The sequence below is a fragment of the Notolepis coatsorum genome (genome assembly GCF_963971535.1).
Source record: "Notolepis coatsorum genome assembly, chromosome: 4".
Classification (NCBI taxonomy): domain Eukaryota; kingdom Metazoa; phylum Chordata; class Actinopteri; order Aulopiformes; family Paralepididae; genus Notolepis; species Notolepis coatsorum.
Window position 1 is genome coordinate 6,313,635 of NC_140168.1, and position 20,327 is coordinate 6,333,961.

A 20,327-nucleotide genomic window follows, 5' to 3' on the forward strand; every position below is an offset into this window, starting at 1 on the left:
TAGCCGGGGACAGACCAGCCGGGGCCGCCATATCAAACCTGTTGTAGAACAGGTTTAGCTCATGAGCTAGCCCCTTTTGTGACTGCTGATGCACGCCTTGCTTTGAATACAGCAGTCACTTGCTCCACCTTACTAGCCATGGGAACATTCACCCTGAAGCACTGGTTATTTACGAACGGTTTGTTCTAAATTTATCACAGAGAAAGTGCAAAGGTACTCACAGTTGCACGAGGGTTTCACACACAAAACCGGGGTGGTTTGAAAGCTTGGCGTTGCTAATAAACATTTTAAATATTTTTTATAAACGAGTAAAAATCACAGAGAGCAGCGTTGCATGAAAATTGATTACCGGTAGTCTCTTCTTCTGCATTTTGACATGGCGGAGCGCTGTGATTGGCTTCTTCTCTTCTTCGTCACATGCCTGGTGCGCCCAGCAATCACAGCGCTCCGGCATGTCAAAATGCGGAAGAAGAGACTAATCCATTTTCATGCAACGCTGCTCTCTGTGATTTTTACTCGTTTATAAATTTGTATTTTTATTTTTATCCACTTTTTCTCCTTATTTTCTATTTTTCTCCCATCCCAATTTCGCCTCGCCAATTCTCCCTTCAATTCTCCCCTCCCCTGTCTCAAACGTTGCTAGACTATGCCTCCCACTGGTCGGCTGCAGTGAGGACCAAGCCTTGCATGACGTGTCCCCTCCGGTACACGAGGAGGCAGCTGTCGCATCTTTTCACCTGAACAGCGCGATCTCTCAGTGGCGAGGAGTAACGCGTGGGAGGCTCACGCTGCCCCCGATACTTCCTGATTCTGCTGTACAGGCACACCAACCAACCTGTAGGAGTCGCTGTCCAAAACGTCCAATCCCCACCCACCGGCTTTCCCACCCCTAACACTGCCAATGTGTGTTAGTATGAACGACCAGCCAAGCCGGTAGCAACGCCGAGAGCTGGGCTCGAACCCAGCATCCCCTGCGTTAGTGGCGAGCGCCCACTGCGCCACTTAGAAAAATTATTAAAAATGTTAATTAGCAACGCCGAGCTTTCAAACCACCCCGGTTTTGTGTGTGAAACCCTCGTGCAACTGTGAGTACCTTTGAACTTTCTCTGTGATAAATTTAGAACGAACCGTTCGTAAATAACCAGTGCTTCAGGGTGAATGTTCTCATGGCTAGTAAGGTGGAGCAAGTGACTGCTGTATTCAAAGCAAGGCGTGCACCAGCAGTCACGAAAGGGGCTAGCTCATTTGCCCGGTCTACATCTCCATCCACTCCCCTTCCCCCCGCCGGTTTAATGCCGGTTATGGGCTGCATTCCAGTCCACATTTGTTTGATGTCATTGTTCTCCAGCCGGCCTTCCAACTTTCTCCTGTATTTGTCTTTGCCCTGTCTGGTCAGAAAGCCCCTGAACTCGTTTGACCTCCTCCCCGTTACCTGCGTAACAGGTCTCATTCACTCGTCTCCTTAAAGGGATAGTGCGCATTTTTTAAGGAGATCTCGGAGTCATCACAAACTGGGAGTCCGTCCAAGAATTCACCTGCAGCGCAGCTTTGTTTTTTTTGGGATATTGGAAGCGGAAAATGTTAGTTAGTTAGTTAGCACGATGCTAAGCATTCTAGTGGAAGTCAACGGGGGGACGTCGAGCATCAATACTGTCAATACTGATTCCAATCGCTCTGTTGTGTCTGTATGTATGTTAGCCTCGTGTCTGTAAGCCTGGTGTCTGTAAGCCTGGCGTTGAGGTCCTGGGCTATGATGAGGTGTTTGAGGTGGTAGTCGATGGCCCTCTCATAGTGTGTGTGTGTGTGTGTAGTGTGTGTGTGTGTAGTGTGTGTGTGTGTGTGTGTGTGTGTGTGTGTGTGTGCACCTGTCGTTGAGGTCCTGGGCGATGATGAGGTGTTTGAGGTGGTAGTCGATGGCCCTCTCGTAGTCCTGCAGCAGGGTGTAGGTGTTGCCCAGACTGTAGCAGGCCTGAGCCTCCACCGCCCGGTCCTTCAGCTGCCTGGCGAGCTGCAGGGTCCTCCTGGGGAAACACAGAGCATTAACCCCGTCACGGCCACACTACAGGGGGTTAACTAGGGATGTCCGATAGTTCACTGCCACACGACAGCCGGTTAACCCTTTCACTGTGACAATACAGAAGGTTAGCCCTTTACTATCACACAACCGACGGTGATGGTAAAGGGCTAACCTTCTGTCGTGTGGCAGTGAAAGGGTTAAAATTAGGGATGTCCGATATTATCGGCCGATATCGGCATTAAAATGTGATATCGGAAAATATCTGTATCGGTTTTCAAAACAAATACAGAAAACAACATTTCTATAACCTTTATTTACCCAGGCAAGCAAGTAAGAACAAATTCAGATTTTATTTATTGTCAAAAGTATGCATAATGTTGTGTTAATTCCACAACAAGAGATATGTAATGTTAATTACCTGAAATTATTCCATTTTTGGGGGGGGAAACCCTGCATATATCGGTATCGGTTGATATCGGTATCGGAAATGAAGAGTTGGACAATATCGGTATATCGGTATCGGTAAAAAAGCCAATATCGAGCATCCCTAGTTAAAATGTAATATCGAAAATTATCGGTATTCTTATATCCCGCATATATCGGTATCGGTCGATATCGGTATCGGAAATGAAGAGTTGGACAATATCGGATATCGGTAAAAAAGCCAATATCGAACATCCCTAGGGTTAACCCTTTCACTACCACACTACAGACGGTTAACCTTTCACTACCACACTACAGAAGGTTAACCCTTTCACTACCACACTACAGAAGGTTAACCCTTTCACTGCCTGGCGGCGCCGCTTACTTGTAATGCTCGGCTGCCACCTCAAACTCCCCCAGGAAGATATAGGCGTTCCCCAGGTTGCAGTAAGCCCTCCTCTCGGCCGAGCGGTCGCCAAACTCCTTGGCTATCAGCAGGCGCTGAGCAGAGAAACAACAAGGACACAAACACATTTAATTAGGGGTGTCGCGATTAATCCACTGAATCAAATCACAAAAACAAAATCGATAAAAGAATTTGACTGCATCAATGTTTTTAAATTATTTATTGGTGCAGGTAAATTTTCCAAAGTGTCTACTCTGACTGAAATACGAAGAAGAATTTAATTCTGAAGCACTAAAATAGTTTTTAAAATGCTCTCATAAGACCCTGTTAAAGTGCAATGCTTTAGCTAAATTACAGTGTATTCATGGGGAAAGAATCACACACAAGTAAACTTAAATGTAAATGTTCATCTGGTTGGATGTAGATTAAATCGGTAAAATAATAATTGTGGCATCAATCGATTACTTATTAAATAATGATTAGTAGCAACTCTACATTGAATACTCTCTCTAATTAAGTTACTATTCAGTGTGAGGGTAGCCCCTCACAGAGTGAATACACCGTCCCTTATACGATCATAGGAAAATCTCACAATTAACTCTGAAGAACTGGTCCTCAGCTAAACACTCAGCGTACAAGTATCACAGAGAAATAGCAAAGGTACTCACAGTTACACGAGGGTTTCGGACAGACAAAACGCTAGGGTTTGAAAGCTCTGCGTTGCTAATAAACATTTTAAATATTTTTTATAAACTGGTCAACACGGCTTTATTTTCGTTTATTTCCGTATTTCAGTGTTGACCAGTTTATAAAAAATATTTTAAATGTTTATTCGCAACGCCGAGCTTTCAAACCCTAGCGTTTCTCTGTCCGAAACCCTCGTGCAACTGTGAGTACCTTTGAAATTTCTCTGTGATACTTGTACGCTGAGCGTTTTGCTTATATTTAATGTTTTAATATGAATACTGTCTAACGCCTGTCCCCGTCTCCCTGTGAGTGGATGTCTCGTGGTGATGACCAGAGTGGTGGACGTCTCGTGGTGATGACCAAGAGGATACGATCCTCTCTACGCCCCATACCTCAAATGGATCAGTCATCAGCTCTATTCTATTTTCAATTTTTCTAAATGTTCTTATGTACCCCGGTTGCTATTGCATGTACATATTTGTGTTTTATTACACGTATGTGTACATACTTACCAACTGTTTCGCCTGTTTTATAGCAACACTACTATCACCGACATCTAAGAAGGGAGATCCCCGCTTGAACGGCCCTTCTAAGGTTTCTCCCCTCCACATTGCCTGTGGTGCTTTTTTCCTGGGAGTGTTGCATTTATTTATTTATATTACATTTTATGTTTTTGTTTTGTTCTTGATTTATTGTGATGTTTCTTCTTGACTTGTTAAGACGTGTCCGGCCCATGGGGACATTAACGTGTGTTGTCGGGCCTTACAAATAAATCCGATTTGACATACATATTCATATTGTATCCTTACCGTAAATCCTCAAATATAGGACGGGTCTTGTATTTACCTCAGCTGCAAAGAGCACCAGGCCTTTATTAGAGAGAGGCTTATATAAGAGGCAGGCCTTAATTTCACAAACTGGCCAATTGTAATTGTGATTGATTGATTTTATTTAGACATAAACAGTATTTGCTTTGTCAGGGTGAAACTGTGGTGGATTAACGTAATTCACACACTGAAGTTGGAACTGTCTATAGGTTGTGGGGGACGATTTAGCGTGTGGTACCTACCTTCTCGACTACCTCAGTCGAATCGAGTTGATGATAACATGCAGTGGCTTTAGCTAACGCTATCATAGCATCATGATCTGTGGTGCCAACTGGACAACGCCAGCCCAGCCTGCCAACGCCATATAGATAGCGAACGTTAACGTTTGCAAAACAAAGCCAACGTCGTCCAGCCGACACCGCAAATCTAGATATTACAGCGTTAGCTAACGCTAAAGCTAATGCTAACGCGAGGGAAACGTTAATGTACCGGTAGTCAGTGTAGCGGGAGGCAGCACTTAATTTGCATTGGCAAGAGTTTATCTCATTCTATATCACGGCACGAAAAATTAAAAAAAATAAAAACGTTTGCGACCTTATATTGGAAGCCGGCCTGTATTTGTCTCCATGTATCAAACCCCCGGCTTATATAAGAGGCCCGTCCTTTATTCGAGTACCCTCCACTATTAGAGGATTTGCGGTATATTTCTAATTTTCATATACTTTTATTGTAATTTCTATTGACCTGCTGGTACCGCCCCCTTCTCTGTGCTGCTATGACCCCTAATGTACCCAAGGGGAGTAACCCTTTCACTACCACACTACAGAAGGTTAACCCTTTCACTACCACACTACAGACGGTTAACCCTTTCACTACCACACTACAGAAGGTTAACCCTTTGCCGTGTGGCAAGTGAAAGGGTTAACCTTCTGTATTGTCGCAGTGAAAGGGTTAATAAAGGAACCTCTCATCTTATCCACTCCTTCAATAGCCTGAAACAGACACGCATGTTGAGGAAAGAAACAAAGGGATCATCTGAACGTTATATCTCCCACCTGTTCATGGGAAGCCACTGCATTGCGGAAGTTCCCCAACAGGTAATGCGTGTTGCCGAGGTTACCGTACGTCCTGCCCTGGGCCGCCCGGTCTCCCAGCTCCTTCACGATGGCCAGGTTCGCCCTGGAAATCCAGACGCAACCCAACGGTCAGACAGACACTGATACCACGTGACACGCAGAGGTGCTGCTAACAGTAAGGCATCATGCTATTATTAGTCTACAGAGTGTATTTGTAAAACACAATCACACACACCCCAGGGTTCCCACAGACATTGCAAAATGAAATTCAAGGACTTTCAAGTACTTTCCCAAGCACTATTTTTTATTTTAAAAGGGCATTTAAAAGGATACAATTCACTTTTAAATGCTGTTTTTTGTTATAGAAACTTTTATGGCTTAAAAAAAAACTATTTCCGACAATTAGTTACACTTGAAATAAATTTTTTTATATTTCTTGATTCAGAAATGTTTTATCATGGATGAACAAAACTTTCAATGCAAATGGTTGGTTTGAATTTCAAGGACTTTTTAAGCACATTGTTAAAAAAAAATTGGCTGTTTTCAAGGAATGCCATGATGCCTCGACTTTTTTTGGTAAAAATAAATCAAGCACTTTAAGCACTTCAAGGACCTTGTGCGAACCCTGACACACACACACACACACACTACCTAGTACCACTACCTACACACACACACACTACCTAGTACCACTACCTACACACACACTACCTAGTACCACTACCTACACACACACTTACTCGTAGAACTCCGCTGCCCTCCTCAGTGCCACCATGACCTCCTCTGGGAAGTCCCCCGGCTCCGCTCCGCTCCAGCAGATGCTCTTTCCCTTGGCGTGGTACACGTTCCCAAAGTTATACAGCGCTCTCGCCTGCCCCACCTAATGCGCACACACACACACACACACACACACACACACAGAGACACATTGATGATTACACAAGAGACTCAGTCACTTTTACTTTGTACTTTTTTTTTTTTTTTTTTTTATCTTTTTCCCCTCCTTCTTTTTTCCGATTTTTCTCCCATCCCACTGTTAGTCGTTATGCCAATTCCCAACCCCCTTCCTGGTTGTTGCGCACTTTCCCCTACTGTTGGTCCGAGAGGCCGGAGACTGTCGCATGCTTTCCTCCGACGCATGTGCAGCCAGCCGGCAGCCAGCCTGGCCGCGCAGATTCTCACCGGGAGAGTGTAACGTGTGGGAGGCCGCACTACCTCTCTCCAGATCCTACCCTCGCTGAGCAGGCGCCCCGACCGAACTGTAGGGGTCGCTGTCCACAACACCCAGGACCCACCCACGGCTCCCCTCCCCCTAACTCAGCCAAACGAGTTAGTATAGCGATCAGCCCGAGCCTCAAGTCAATGCTGACTCTCCGGGAGTACTTTGTACTTTTGAACTTGTCTTGTATCTTAAGTGTCAAGAATAGATCATTATGTTTGGCACTGTGCTGTGTGTATGTTTGTGCATGTTATGTTGCATTTCCATGTGTATGTATTTTGCACTCTTTTATGCTGTGTGTCCTGTGTATGTTGTCTGGCATTTTACGTGTATATATATTTTGAACTCTTGCACCGTTTGTATTTCATGTGTTTTGGAGAGACTACAGGTGGAAATGAGCTTCTGCTAAATCTGGTACAAACATATTTTCATGTAACAATGATTAACACATTGGGCGCCGGGGGTTGTGCCCATCATTGTACCCAGTCTGCCTCCGTTGAAAGCCTATGGAGATGTTTACCTTCTTTGCAGGGCTATAACTTTTTACATTTTATTGCTATATTGACATTACTATGGCCCATTCAACATCGATTATCTATCGTTCAGGATGTGGGAACGTTATATTTTTTCATTCATAGTACATTGTTGTGTTAATACCGTCTAGAATATAAGTATGTTTTTAAGGTTTTCTGCTGTAATTCCAAAAACGAGAGTTATAGGCCCTGAAGCATATGATAGATTAGGGCTGGGCGATAAAACGATAACGATAACTATCGCGATAAATTATTTCCTCGAAATAAACATGAAACGTGGTCGCAAAGTTTCGATATATCGATTTTCCAAGCTTGGCTCCGTTCAGCCTCGGCTCAGCACAACAACAACCAGCGTTACGTGATGACGTACTTACGCACAACAGCTAACAACCAATCAGTGAAGGAGATGGCCGAGACCCGGAAGGAGGTAGGACTCACTCAACAACAAGGCTTGCTAGGCTAATTAGCTTGCACGGCATTGTTTTATATATTTACGTGCCGAGTATGTGTGTGCTTTGAATTCTGAGGCCACGTTTATGGTAGTGTGGGATATACAGTGGACGTCGTTTCAATATATTGTGGCGGAAGAGAGTATTTTAGTGTCATATTTAGCACATTGTCATGGAATACATCGCTTAGAACCAACAGGCTGGCTAGGATAACTAGCTTGCACGGCACCGTTTTATATATTTACGTGCCGAGTATGTGTGTGTTTTGAATTCTGAGGCCACGTTTATGGTAGTGTGGGATATACAGTGGACGTCGTTTCAATATATTGTGGCGGAAGAGAGTATTTTAGTGTCATATTTATTGTCATGAGATACTCCGCTTGTCGGCTAACGTGCGCAGACTGATGACGACATCAACTCGACTTGAGACATTCGCAGCAGCATAAGAAGTTAATTAAACTTGACGGACATTATATCGACGATAATTATCGATATCGAATTATATGAAAATAATTTTATAATTTTATCACGATAACGTTTTTGGTCATATCGCCCAGCCCTATGATAGATTATCGATTGGCGTTTCTTTCCTATACAGGCTATATTAAAAAATTCAAATGTATATGATCGGTATACATTATGCTTCATCATGCGTGAAGGAAAGGGGGGGGGGGTCGTTTATAATTCCTTGATCGTCAGTAACGGCTTTATTTAGTATGGGTTGATATGTTGAGCAGATGGTTTGCAGTGAAATGAATAAACAATCGGGCTGAAAATAACGTTATATTCCTCTTACCGTTCGCCGATGGGACTGGAGGAAAAATATCGCAATTATTAGACGTTGATCTCCTACATCCATTTCCGGTTTGTATGGCACAATAAACGCCTAAATCATATCGATTATTGCGTTTCGAAAGCGATCGAAATGCACTAAGAGTGTTTGTCTGGATGACTGCCGGAGGGATTTCCCTCGACGCACCGATCGCCACTTCCGGTTTTTGGCGAGAGTGTAACTCACCCGACCATCCACCAGGCGGCGGTATTGAGGCGTTGCAATCTCATACAGGGTGCCGCTGCAGTCCGGAGGGAGGCTGGATGAATTATGAATGCCATGGCGAAAAAATGAAACATTGATCCCAAAAAACTATTTACGCCGTTGTTGGCGTTCAACGCATTGGCGGGCAATTTTTAAAGAAAAAAAAAAACATGAGGGGGAGAAACGTAATTTCTGAATCTGCAGGAACCCTAAAACTACACAAAGAACCTCCAATACGTATCAGTTAGTGCCATTCTTTCCATCTTCCCGTCATTCGGTCCAATATTCCGTCAGCCTCACCTTGTCACTGATGTCCCTGGCGATGTCCAGATGCCTCTGGCAGCAGACCACAGCCTCGTCGAAGCGCCCCAGCACCTTCAACGTGTTGCCCAGGTTACCGCTGGCTTTGGCCTCCCCAAGCTGGTCCCCGATGGTCCTAATGGGAGACATGAAACACACGCGTGTGTACAGTTTACACAGGGTAATAAACACGTACGACCCGTCAGTGGGGACCGAGCACAGGGGATCGTAAGAGACGTCTCTGGTTGAGTTCTCACTAGAGCTGTCCCCGAAGCCTGTTTTTGGGCTTCGAACGGACGTTCGAACCTTTGTTTTTAACGAAAAAAAATTATATTCAAAAAAAATTAAATGTATCCTCAAACTAAATCCTCAATTTGAATAAATTGATTAATCTGATTAAATGAGACTTTTTTTTAATTTTTATTAAATCAACTTTCTTTAACACCTTACCCCCGTTAAATGCCACCACCCACTTCAATGATAGCGTTGTGAAGTTGTGAACGCATAATCTCTGTTTTAAATTATGGCTATGTGTCTAATCTGCCCATCGTTTATCAATGACTTGTTTGCAGTCAACATTGTCAAAACGGATTGGTTTTTTTAATCGCTTCATTTCCGTTTTATAGCATTTTGAAAAGCCCTCGTTTTCAAGGAAAATATAAAGATTCCGTGATAATCAGCATTTACTGGAATATTATGACATACACAAAAACGATAATTTTTCGGCCTATTTATGAATCGTTTTCAAATAAACGCTAGATTATCGATAGTATATGTGTACTTATGCACGTTAGAGAAGCAGGCTGAAATATCGATTCTCTCATTTCCTGATCGCTCGCACAGCCACACACACACGCATAGGGCAAACGCTGATATCTCTGTGAAAATAGCTCTGATTATCCTAAAACGGGTCAAATAAATTCCTTACCTCAGATCAGATGTTATCCAAAAAGATTATTCCAATTCCTGATCGCCATTCCAAATATCGATCGCGTTTATTGATTCAGCGTTGGGTACTGTAAATACATAATCCACACGTTTTCCGGGCCGGCGATCACAATGGATTCTTCAGTTGGCTTGAGGAAAAAGTTAAATGAGGAAACTGGCCCGCCCCCCCCCCCCCCCCCCCCCCCCCCATCAGTCTAAAGTAATGGGGTGCAGTTACACAGGGAGAGACGATAGGGGGCGGTATCTTCCCAATTGATCTCAGAGAGAGTCTGCAACACTAACCTGAGGCTCGATTGATGAAATATGAATTCAAATCGCCAATAAAAAAAAAATACGACAAACAAACGCTATATAGCGTTGGCGGGCACACAGCGGTGTGCATGAACTAACGACAAAACGCGTGGCTGGCACTCAAAGTGTTAATGAATATATAACTCATCAGTTTCGTCAACATAAATAATCCAATAAGGGCACGGTTGGTTACGAAAGTGATGGTGGCGTCTTGATGGAGCGCCGAGCGTATACAGATAGGCTACATCATTTATGATAAATGTTTTATTTTAGTTTTTTTATGACGAGTCATATACTATAATAGTATAATACTATAATATTAGTGTCGCCTAATCTTTATCTGCAACTGTGAAGGAAAACCCCATTGGTTTAAACAGAATGAATAGACGCATAAAAAAGATATATATCATTTTTTCTAGGGATGCTCGATATTGGCTTTTTTACTGATACCGATATTCCGATATTGTCCAACTCTTAATTTCGATACCGATACCGATATCAACCGATACCGATATATGCAGGGTTTCCCCCCAAAAAAACTGAATAATTTCAGGTAATTAATAATTTCACTGGATGCATTCAAAAGGCTTTCTAAATGTAAGCATTATCTGTGCAAAATATGATAATTAAAAAAGTAAAAATTAACATTACATATCTCTTGTTGTTGAATTAAACCAACATGCATACTTTTGACAATAAATAAAATAAGAATTGGTTCTTACTTGCTTGCCTGGGTAAATAAAGGTTAAATAAATGTAAAAAAAGAAGAAAAAAAAAGATGTTTTTTTTCTTTTCCCCCGATACCGATATTTTCCGATATCACATTTTACTGCCGATATCGGCCGATAATATCGGTCGGCCGATAATATCGGACATCCCTAATTTTTTCTTTTTAGAATAAAAGATTTGAATGTCGATTTAGAATTCGAAACCGAACGTTGGGGCTCAGCCCTGGAGTTCTCACCTGGTCAGGGTGAGGTCGTGGTGGTGGAACTCCAGGGCCTTGGTGTAGTCGTGCAGGTGGAAGTAGGCGTTGCCCAGCTGGCTGTAGATGGCGCTCAGCACCTGCAGGTCCTCCGTGCCCACCTGGATGGCCGCCTCGAAGAAGGACACGCCGGCCCGGTAGTCGCCCGCCTTGCAGAGCCGCTCGCCCTCGAGGGCCAGCTCCAGGCAGGACGCCTCCATCCTACAAGGTCAAGGGTCAACTTTATTTATATAGCACATTTAAAATCAACCGAAGGTGTACCAAAGTGCTGCACAATACAAAAACAGAAACACTAAAAAGAAATACAAAATACGGTATACGACACACAAAGTCATATTTGTGTCACAAAGAAAGTTTAAAAAACAATCACGACAAGACCAAGGGATGCGTGGTGTGGCTTACCAAGCCTCAGAACGCCAATAAAAACAGGTGAGTCTTCAGCTGTGCCTTAAAACTCTGTAGGGTCTGGGCAGCAGACCTCATTTCCAGTGGAAGACTGTTCCATAATTTAGGGGCAGCCACCGCAAAAGCTCGATCGCCTTTAGTCTTCTTTAGCCTAGAGACCTCCTCGGGACATCTAGCAGACAAACAAGACGTCTGATGCAAAACAACTACCACTTAGAAGAACTGCACACAAACAAACAAAGCCAACTCCCTTCTGGTTTTTTGCCGACGTTCGTTCGCACACCGGCTGCTTCGCCTCAAGACGGAGAAGAACAATCGGCTCACTAGCCGCGACAAGTTCCAACGTGAACGACGGTTCCAAACTAGAATCCTAACGAGACACATAAATCAAAACACTGCAGCTGAAGAAGAAGACGTTGAGGGGGGAAGAAAAATGGAAAGTCCTATTAGCTTAACAGACTGGCGGCGGCGGCGGCCATCATCCAGTTCTGACTCGAGGACGCCGCTCTCTCTTTCTACGGAAAGTTTTCTCGGGGAGAGAATGTTGTTTAGCGGTTTCCTTCCGCCTCCAGAGAACAATGGCCCCGATTTATCCCAGTTTTTGTTTGTTATGGAAGGTCTCTCGCTGCCTTCCTCTGCGCGTGGTCCAGGCAGTCCACCAGGCCCTCTCTCTCTCTCTCTCTGCGAGGCCTCTCACAGCGAGCAGTGGAACACTTCATGTGTATTCAGATGAGAAGAATAAAACTGGGCCGTATGGTCAAAATACGACGGAAGAGTTATCATCACAATATCTTTTTTAATTTTTGACAGTATAACTTTTTTGGGGGGGGGGGGGGGTCCCAGACATTGCAAAATGAAATTCAAGGACGTTGAAGTACTTTTCCAAGCACTATTAATATTCTGTACATCTCCCAGTCCTCACTGAAAGTGTTTTGACCTTTGACCTCGTGTCATCCTGACTGCCAAGAGCAAAGAACACGCTCTCCGGGGTGCTGGCGAAGCAGGGACGATCACTGGCCAAAAACAAAACCACTATGTAGGAAACGTTGGTAGGATGGCTGACAAGATCCTAGAGGATTTTTTATTTATTTATAATAATATAATAATAAATAACAATTCAGTACAGTTATATCCATGTGTTCATTTGTTACATTTTGTTTCACTAAGTTAGGAAAGTAATGTTTTAAGTCGAGCCTGATGTTGCCTTGCACAAAAGAATGATCCCAGTCTCTTCCACACAGCGAGGCATACGGTTTATTAATTGAACAATGCGTATATCGGATCGGTACTCTGTTCAACCCAAAGCCCAGGTATCGGTATCGGGACTGAAAAAGTCGGATCGGTGCATCCCTAATTTAAAGTTATTTATTGTATGTGTACGCCTATGTTACTTTTATGATCCAAACAACAAGATACAAGATACAATTAAATTCAGTTAATGGGGAGGCAGGGTGTTTAGTGTTCGGACTGCTGTGGGGGGAAAAACTGTTTGTGAAGTGTGTGTGTCTGGTTATAGAATGGACCTGTAGCGACCCGAGGGCATGCGCTGGAATAAGTGGTGTGCTGGGTGGGAGGGATCGTTGACTATTTTACCAGAGCGGTGGGGTGACTGTGCGTGACTGAGGTGTAGATGGAGTCCAGAACAAAGATAATGACAAAATGATACGTTTTTTGCTCACAGGGATGATGTCGTACAATAAAGTTCAGTCTGAAATCCATACATTTGTGTTTGAATTATATTCTGAGTATTTGGCTGTGTTGTACAGAGACCACAGACAGGACCTCTCTGGACAGTGGACGTGATGAGGCCGAGCCCGGGGCCAGTGGGGAGTGTCCACGACGAGCAGAGGGACGGAGCATCCGATTCATCGCAGATTAACTCTTTTAAATGATTAATCTGACATATTTGCACACGGCAACAAAGTGTTAAAAGTCTGCAAACTTTTTTTTTGTGTTGGACAAAGCCACCCACCGTTTTCCTGGGAGTGAGATTAACCCTTTCACTACCACACTACCAAATGGGTAACCCTTTCACTGCGACAACACATAAGGTTCACTTCCATCTGTGCCCAGCGTTTGGTCTGGGAGCTATGGAATAACACGGACGCTCGCAGACAAGAGGCAGAGGACGATCTAGTTCAGTGGTTCTCAACTGGTGGGTCGCGACCCAACATTTCCCTTAGTCATTAAGTCACGACCCAAATTTTTGCACCACTATGATTTATAAAAATTTAAAAAAAATTGCAGTAATACACAATCTTTCATGCACTGTTAAAAACATGAAATAAACACAAAAAGGTGCAACAAAAGTGCAACTAGGGCTAAAAACCCAATGAAATTAAAAGAAATTATAATAATAAACAATATGCTTCTTAGCAGACTTCTTAGCTTAACATAACAGACCTACAGTAAGGTTGGGGGAACTAATGGGATGACTGGGGTTGCAACAAAAGTGCAACTAGGGCTAAAAACACAATGAAATAAAATAATAATAATAAATAATATATGCTTCTTAGCAGACTTCTTAGCTTAACATCCCAGGGAACTAATGGGATAACTGGGGATGTTGTTTGCTCCTGACAAGAGTCTCAAAGTCTGGGGTGATGGTAGACAAAGCAACTCTGAGGTCATGCTCAATGTCCAATCTGTTCCTCTGCTTTGTCTTCAGCTGGACCAGAGCTGAGAAGCCACTTTCACAAAGATAGCTAGCAAAAAAAATATTATGAAAAAGAAAAAGAAAAAACACACATCCGCGACCCACTCAAAATGGCCCCGCGGCCCACTTTTGGGTCGCGACCCACCAGTTGAGAAACACTGATCTAGGCTACCCGACACAGACTTTTAGTGGGCTAGACAAACAATCATCAACCTCAGCGAAGTATCTTCCCAGCAAACCCTTTGATGTCGATTAGCGTGTGTCCCACTACCGGCCACAGGACCTGAGGTGTCGGCGAGCCAAACAGAGGTTTTCAAAATGAGACTTTATATGACGTCTGTCTTTTTAAGACGAACGTTGTTTTCCAACGTCGTTTAAACGGCAGGATTCAGATAAAAAGTGCAGATTTCGAATGAAGGCTAATAATACAACTGCTTAACACTCAAATAGTAAACACACTCCTAAAGGGCAACGTTTCTGGGAAAGTCTTCTCATGGCAGAATTTACATTTGGGTTGAACGCAGGGCTCGCCCGATTCATGTCAAGATGTGACACATGACGTCATTTGGCCCTTCAACTCCGAGCGACCAGATGCTCACTTGATTGTTTCTCTATGCAGCTTGTCTGTGTATAACTCTGTGCAGGGTTCCCTTCCCACAGACATTGCAAAATTAAATTCAAGGACTTTCAAGTACTTTTCTAGGCACTATTTTTCATTTTAAAAGGATACAATTCACTTTTAAATGCTGTTTTTTATAGAAGAAAATCTGATCCATTATGTATGGCTTAAAACCTATTTCCGACAATTAGTTACACTTTAAATAATTAAAGGAATCTTGATTCAGAACAATTTTACCATGGATGAACAAACATTTCAATGTGAATGGTTGATTTGAATTTCACTGACTTTTTAAGCACTTTGTTAAAAATTTTGCCGTTTTCAAGGAATTCCCGGCCTGGACTCTTTTTGGTCAAAAGATCAAGAACTTTAAGTACTTCAAGGACCTTGTGCGAACCCCGTCTGTGTACAAGCAGCAACAACAGTTGTGAAAGAGTTGTGAATAGTTGACAAAGCTATAGTCTCTTTGCGCCGCCCCTGTGCCTCAAATAGATCCGCTATCAACTCTATCTTTAATCTTTCAAAATGTACAGTTGCTATTGCATGCACTCATCTGTGTTTCACCACACACGAGTGCATGCTTACCAACTGTCCGTCTGCAACACTACTATCACCAACATCTAAGAAGGGAGATCCCCCCTTGAATGGCCCTTCTAAGGTTTCTCTCCTCCACACTGCCTGTGGAGCTTTTTCCCTATTGTTAGGTTTTAGTGAGTTTTTCGTTACCTTCGCGTGGGGTATGTCTGGGAGTGCTTGCATTCTTTCATTTATTTGCATTCATCTAAAAATGTTTGGACCTTATGGTGTTCTTGTTCTGTTCTTGACTTATTGTTATGTTTTCTTCTTGACTTGTTTAAAGAAGACCTGTACGGCCCATGGGGACATTAACGTGTGTTGTCGGGCCCTATAAATAAATTTGATTTGATTTGATTTGTCTCTCTCTCTCTCTCTCTTCTTCAAGTAACCAAACGTTACACTATAAAAACTAACTGGATAGTTGATATAAGTTGATATATGAACTGGATAGTTCATATAAGCCATTCTCCCTTTCTGTGTGTGTGTGTGTGTGTTAATATTTATTTACCTAATTTATGTGCAATCGTTTAATTTCAGCTCAGTGTAGAGAAATGCACCGATACTAACAACCGCCTTACTGTGTGCGTCTATGACGACACTGTTGACGCCACGTATCCGTGACACGCTCACCCTGTGACAACACTAGTAGTTTTGGGGTGCCTACCACCCCCCCCTGATAAAAATCCTAGGGGAAACACTGTATAATATATATATATGTGTATTGCTTTCACTGGTGATATTGTCATATTAACCCTTTAACTCTGAAGAAACCTCTGGAGTCGGCACTTTCTGAGCTTATCCGTTTCTCTCAAGCCCTCCGCCCTGACCTGGTCACCCGGCCGAGATTACTGGACACTCCACAGATTACTGAGATGGTAAGTGTTAAGGAGCTTTATGAGATGTATGCCAGACACACGTTGGCATAACCTTTCAATGACACCACTTTACTGTCCTGCGCTTGCTAGTATTATCTGCAGGAATGGAAGGCCCTTCCATCAAGCAGATGGCCGCCTCTCTATTCAATGAAGTTGGATAAACTCACTGAATGTTTCAGAGGCTGGTTAAATATTGATGCTAACTGGGGGCCATTCTTCCTGCGCTCGCCAGCCAGGTCACAGCTGTGGCCAATGCTTTCTACCTGGACAGGTGGAGGCAAGTGGCTGGCCCTCACTTAACCCTTTCACTGCGACAATTCACAGAAGGTTAACCCGTTCACTGCCACACAACAGCAGGTTAACCCTTTCACTGCCACACTACAGAAGGTTAACCGATAGTAAAGAGTTAACCTTCTGTCGTGTGGCAGTGAAAGGGTTAACCATTAGTCAACTAACTCACAGGAAACACAGACGGAAAGGAACTCCTCCCATACACTCACTCTGTCATTCCGCCATTTAACTTGACAGTTCCAGTTCCCAAGTCGAAATAATGACGACTCATATTATTACCGCCATAACCTCAACTGGAAAACATGATGTGACAACACAATGAACCAGTATGGGTTATTTCTTTTCTGGTCTTATAACCATTTCAGCTGAATATAACAGAGGGGGAAGGGGGGGGAGCTAAACCACCATCTCCACTACGTTACCTGAGTCGAGAGAATGCCTACCTGTAGCGGACATGAAAGGCCTGGTCCTCGGCCGGCATGCTAACCATTGAGCCATTAGCATCCATTGAAGTCCATAATAAAAAGGGACCAACGCAGCCTTAGTCCAGGTGCAAAAATGGCTGCGTTCGGGAAGTTTCTTTTAAAAATAACCCAAGATTTTCTTTTTTTAAATGTGTCGTTTGACCAAAAAGGAGGGAAAAGTCTACAAAAAAGAAGTTAAAACGGGGTATTTTCCTTCTGCTGAGCGTAGAGACGGAGGGCGGCGCGAGGCCTCGTGAACGACAGACAGAGCTGCAGAGTCTTGGTCGTCGGTTCACGGTGTTTTGCGTCACTGCCCCGCCGCCACACAGCACTCCTCGTAGCCTCTCTGTGAAGAGAACACAAGATGCTGAATTTGTGAAGCCTCATTCTGGCCACCCGGCGACGCCATGGCAACACCAACCAAACAGCAGCGGCGTGCACACAAGCAGGGCAGGAGGAGGGAGGGAGGGAGGGAGGGAGAGTGGAACGGAACGGATGAATGAATGAGGGGGGGGGGGCAATCGCACGCAAGCTGTCAATCGAAGACGGTGTGACTCGATTGGTCCAGGCTCAGGAGGGGGGGGGGGCTATTGAAAGGTAAACTTCGGAGAAGTTTGCGACAGTGAGTCTACCTGCCCGGTGGAAATAAGAGCATGTTCTGCGTCACTTTTCAAACCCAATGCACGCGCAATAAAGAGGCACAAGCAACAGCTATTTTTTTTTTAAACTTTGACCAGACAGCTGGTTCTTTTTAGCGTTTATCGCTTTTTTCTGGTCAAGCATGACCGACAGAAACAGGTTGAATGGGATATAGATAGTGGAAGACACTCTGAGAAAATACGGCGAGTCCGGGAGTCGAACTCGTGTACCCCAGATCCGTGACGCGCACGGTTGTCCCCGACGCCGAAATAGCGCCGAGATACGCGGTGAGCTACTGGAGCTCCCCGGCACAAGCAGCTTTAAGATTAATTTATATATTAAAAAAAAATATAAACATTTCACAGTATTCACATTTTTGCTGAATCTTAACCAGTGAGATGTTTTTGGCCCGTCAGGTGGTTCTGTTTCTGGGTCGCATCGGACAACCAACCAGTGCCATCTTGTGTTCCTCATCAAAATGTACACAATGTGCATTTACCACCTGCAGATCAGAGCCTATATTTCCCATATGTACACACTAAATATTTTTCATTAATTATTTTTTATTTTATTCAGCTTAAAGCAGCTGGAGCCTCTGGGAGTCTGTGGAAAACCTTTGTTGCGTGTGCATGGGCTTGACAAGTGATGCAGAGTTTATTATTTATTTATTTTAATTTTCACTTTTGCTCATTTATCCAAAGTTGCCTACTACTACTACAGCTTTAAGCAAGCAGAGATATGTGGGAAGGAGGAGATATGTGCAAATCACTGGTACGACTGGCAGTCAAAGATATCAACGAAAACAACCAATTGGCCCCGTTAAACGATTCATAACGGGAAGAAGTAGGTCACTGGAACAGAAAACAAAAGATAAATTGAAACAGGCCAGACACCAAATTACCAAACGGACTCACAGGGGAGCTTAGAGATTGTATTTGAAAGCTTCCACCAAAGCCAAGTGACACAGTGATAAGCCAAGCTGGAGAGAGATATGACAGCCAGCCTACAGGGCGGAAAGAGTGAAGTCAAGGGAGGAACAGTCGTCTCGTTCCCACATGAGGTCATAACAATCACACCACACCCCCTTATCCTCCCACCAATCACACCACACCCCCTTATCCTCCCACCAATCACACCACACCCCCTTATCCTCCCACCAAAACAGCAGAGTGAAGCGAGTCCTGCCAAGTGGAACATTCACAAAGAGGTATTTTGGTTTTCATATGGATTTTTTTTACAGGGATCCCAGACATTGCAAAATGAAATTCCAGGACTTTCAAGTACTTTCCTAAGCACTATTTTTCATTTTATTAAAAGGGCATTTAAAAAGGATACAATTCACTTTTAAATGCTGTTTTTATAGAGAATAAAAATCGGATCCAATATGTATGGCTTAAAACCAATTTCCGACATTTAGTTACACTTTAAATAAAAAATATTCAATTTCTTGATTCAGAACAATTTTATCATGGATGAACAAAACTTTCAATGTTGATTTGAATTTGAAGGACTTTTTAAGCACCTTGTTAAAAATGGGCTTCTTTTCAATGAATTCCAGGCCTTGACTTTTTTTTTTATTATCAAGCACTTTAAGCACTTCAAGGACCTTGTGCAAACCCTGTTTTTAGAGGAACGTTGGCTAAAAGGCACAATTTGACAGTCTGCCGCGCCCTCACCAACAGATTATAGATTAGGGATTATGTATCACCATCATAACCCAAGCATCTACTTTTGTTAATCCCATACGTATATATAAACTCCACACATTGGCTGGCTTGCTAGATTATTCCCATTTTCCTTATCATTTTGTAATATTCAAACAAAACAACATTAGCTCTAAAGATGAATAGCATTGGTTATTTGAAAGATCCCACACGATTCCGTTTGGTTGAAAACCCTTTCATTGTCAATAATATATCAAAGAATAGCAGAAGAGGCTGAGCCGATTGTCATAAACAAGAGGAACTTATAATGGGTTTCACCATGACTTGGGGCGCGCGTTCACACACCAGCCTTGTTTAACCCTTTCACTGCCGCACTACCAAACGGTTAACCCTTTCACTACGACAATACACAGAAGGTTAACCCGTTCACTGCCACACAACAGCCGGTTAACCCTTTCACTGCCACACTACAGAAGGTTAACCCTTTACTATCACCGTCGGTAGTGTGGCAGTGAAAGGGTTAATCAGGTTGAAGTGAACCCTGGGGCATTTACCCCTGTGTGGTGAGGTTAATTTGGGCTGGTGTGTGAACTGTGAACGGCACCCTGGTGCGCCCGTTCGGGGTGGTCTCGGCCCGCCTCCACGTGAACGACGCTGGGGAGAGGTTTGTTCGGAGGCGTGGAAGCGAACCAGACCAAATGAAAAAGAAAAGTTCCCAAAGAAATTGCGCCGATTTGAGCAGTTTTTTGGTTGACATTGAAGAGAGCGATTTTTCATAGCGTTATTATTATTAGCAAAATAGCCAAATAACGTTGTGTGATACTAAACAAGTACTTATTTTGCATGCATAATTCAGGTGACAGTAGCTGAGACGGTGGTGCATAATTAATTATTGACAGTGAATTAGAGAACGCGTTGTCAGAACAGTTTGTGCAACGAGC

The 20,327-nt window shown here is 43.4% G+C and overlaps 1 protein-coding gene across 1 annotated transcript in view; it reads right to left on the bottom strand.

Annotated features, from left to right (window-relative positions):
• Positions 1-20,327, bottom strand: part of gpsm2 (G protein signaling modulator 2) — a gene marked incomplete at its 3' end in the record, with an annotated part of 37,315 nt that overhangs the window by 12,723 nt on the left and 4,265 nt on the right. Inside the window, exons 3-9 of the mRNA XM_084313352.1 lie at positions 17,063-17,429; positions 11,177-11,398; positions 8,974-9,109; positions 6,177-6,316; positions 5,416-5,539; positions 2,826-2,941; positions 1,866-2,021 (exon numbers count right to left, since the gene is read on the bottom strand). Coding sequence (XP_084169478.1) covers positions 1,866-2,021; positions 2,826-2,941; positions 5,416-5,539; positions 6,177-6,316; positions 8,974-9,109; positions 11,177-11,398; positions 17,063-17,127 — 959 coding nt within the window. The 5' untranslated portion in view covers positions 17,128-17,429. The remainder of the gene's footprint in view (positions 1-1,865; positions 2,022-2,825; positions 2,942-5,415; positions 5,540-6,176; positions 6,317-8,973; positions 9,110-11,176; positions 11,399-17,062; positions 17,430-20,327) is intronic.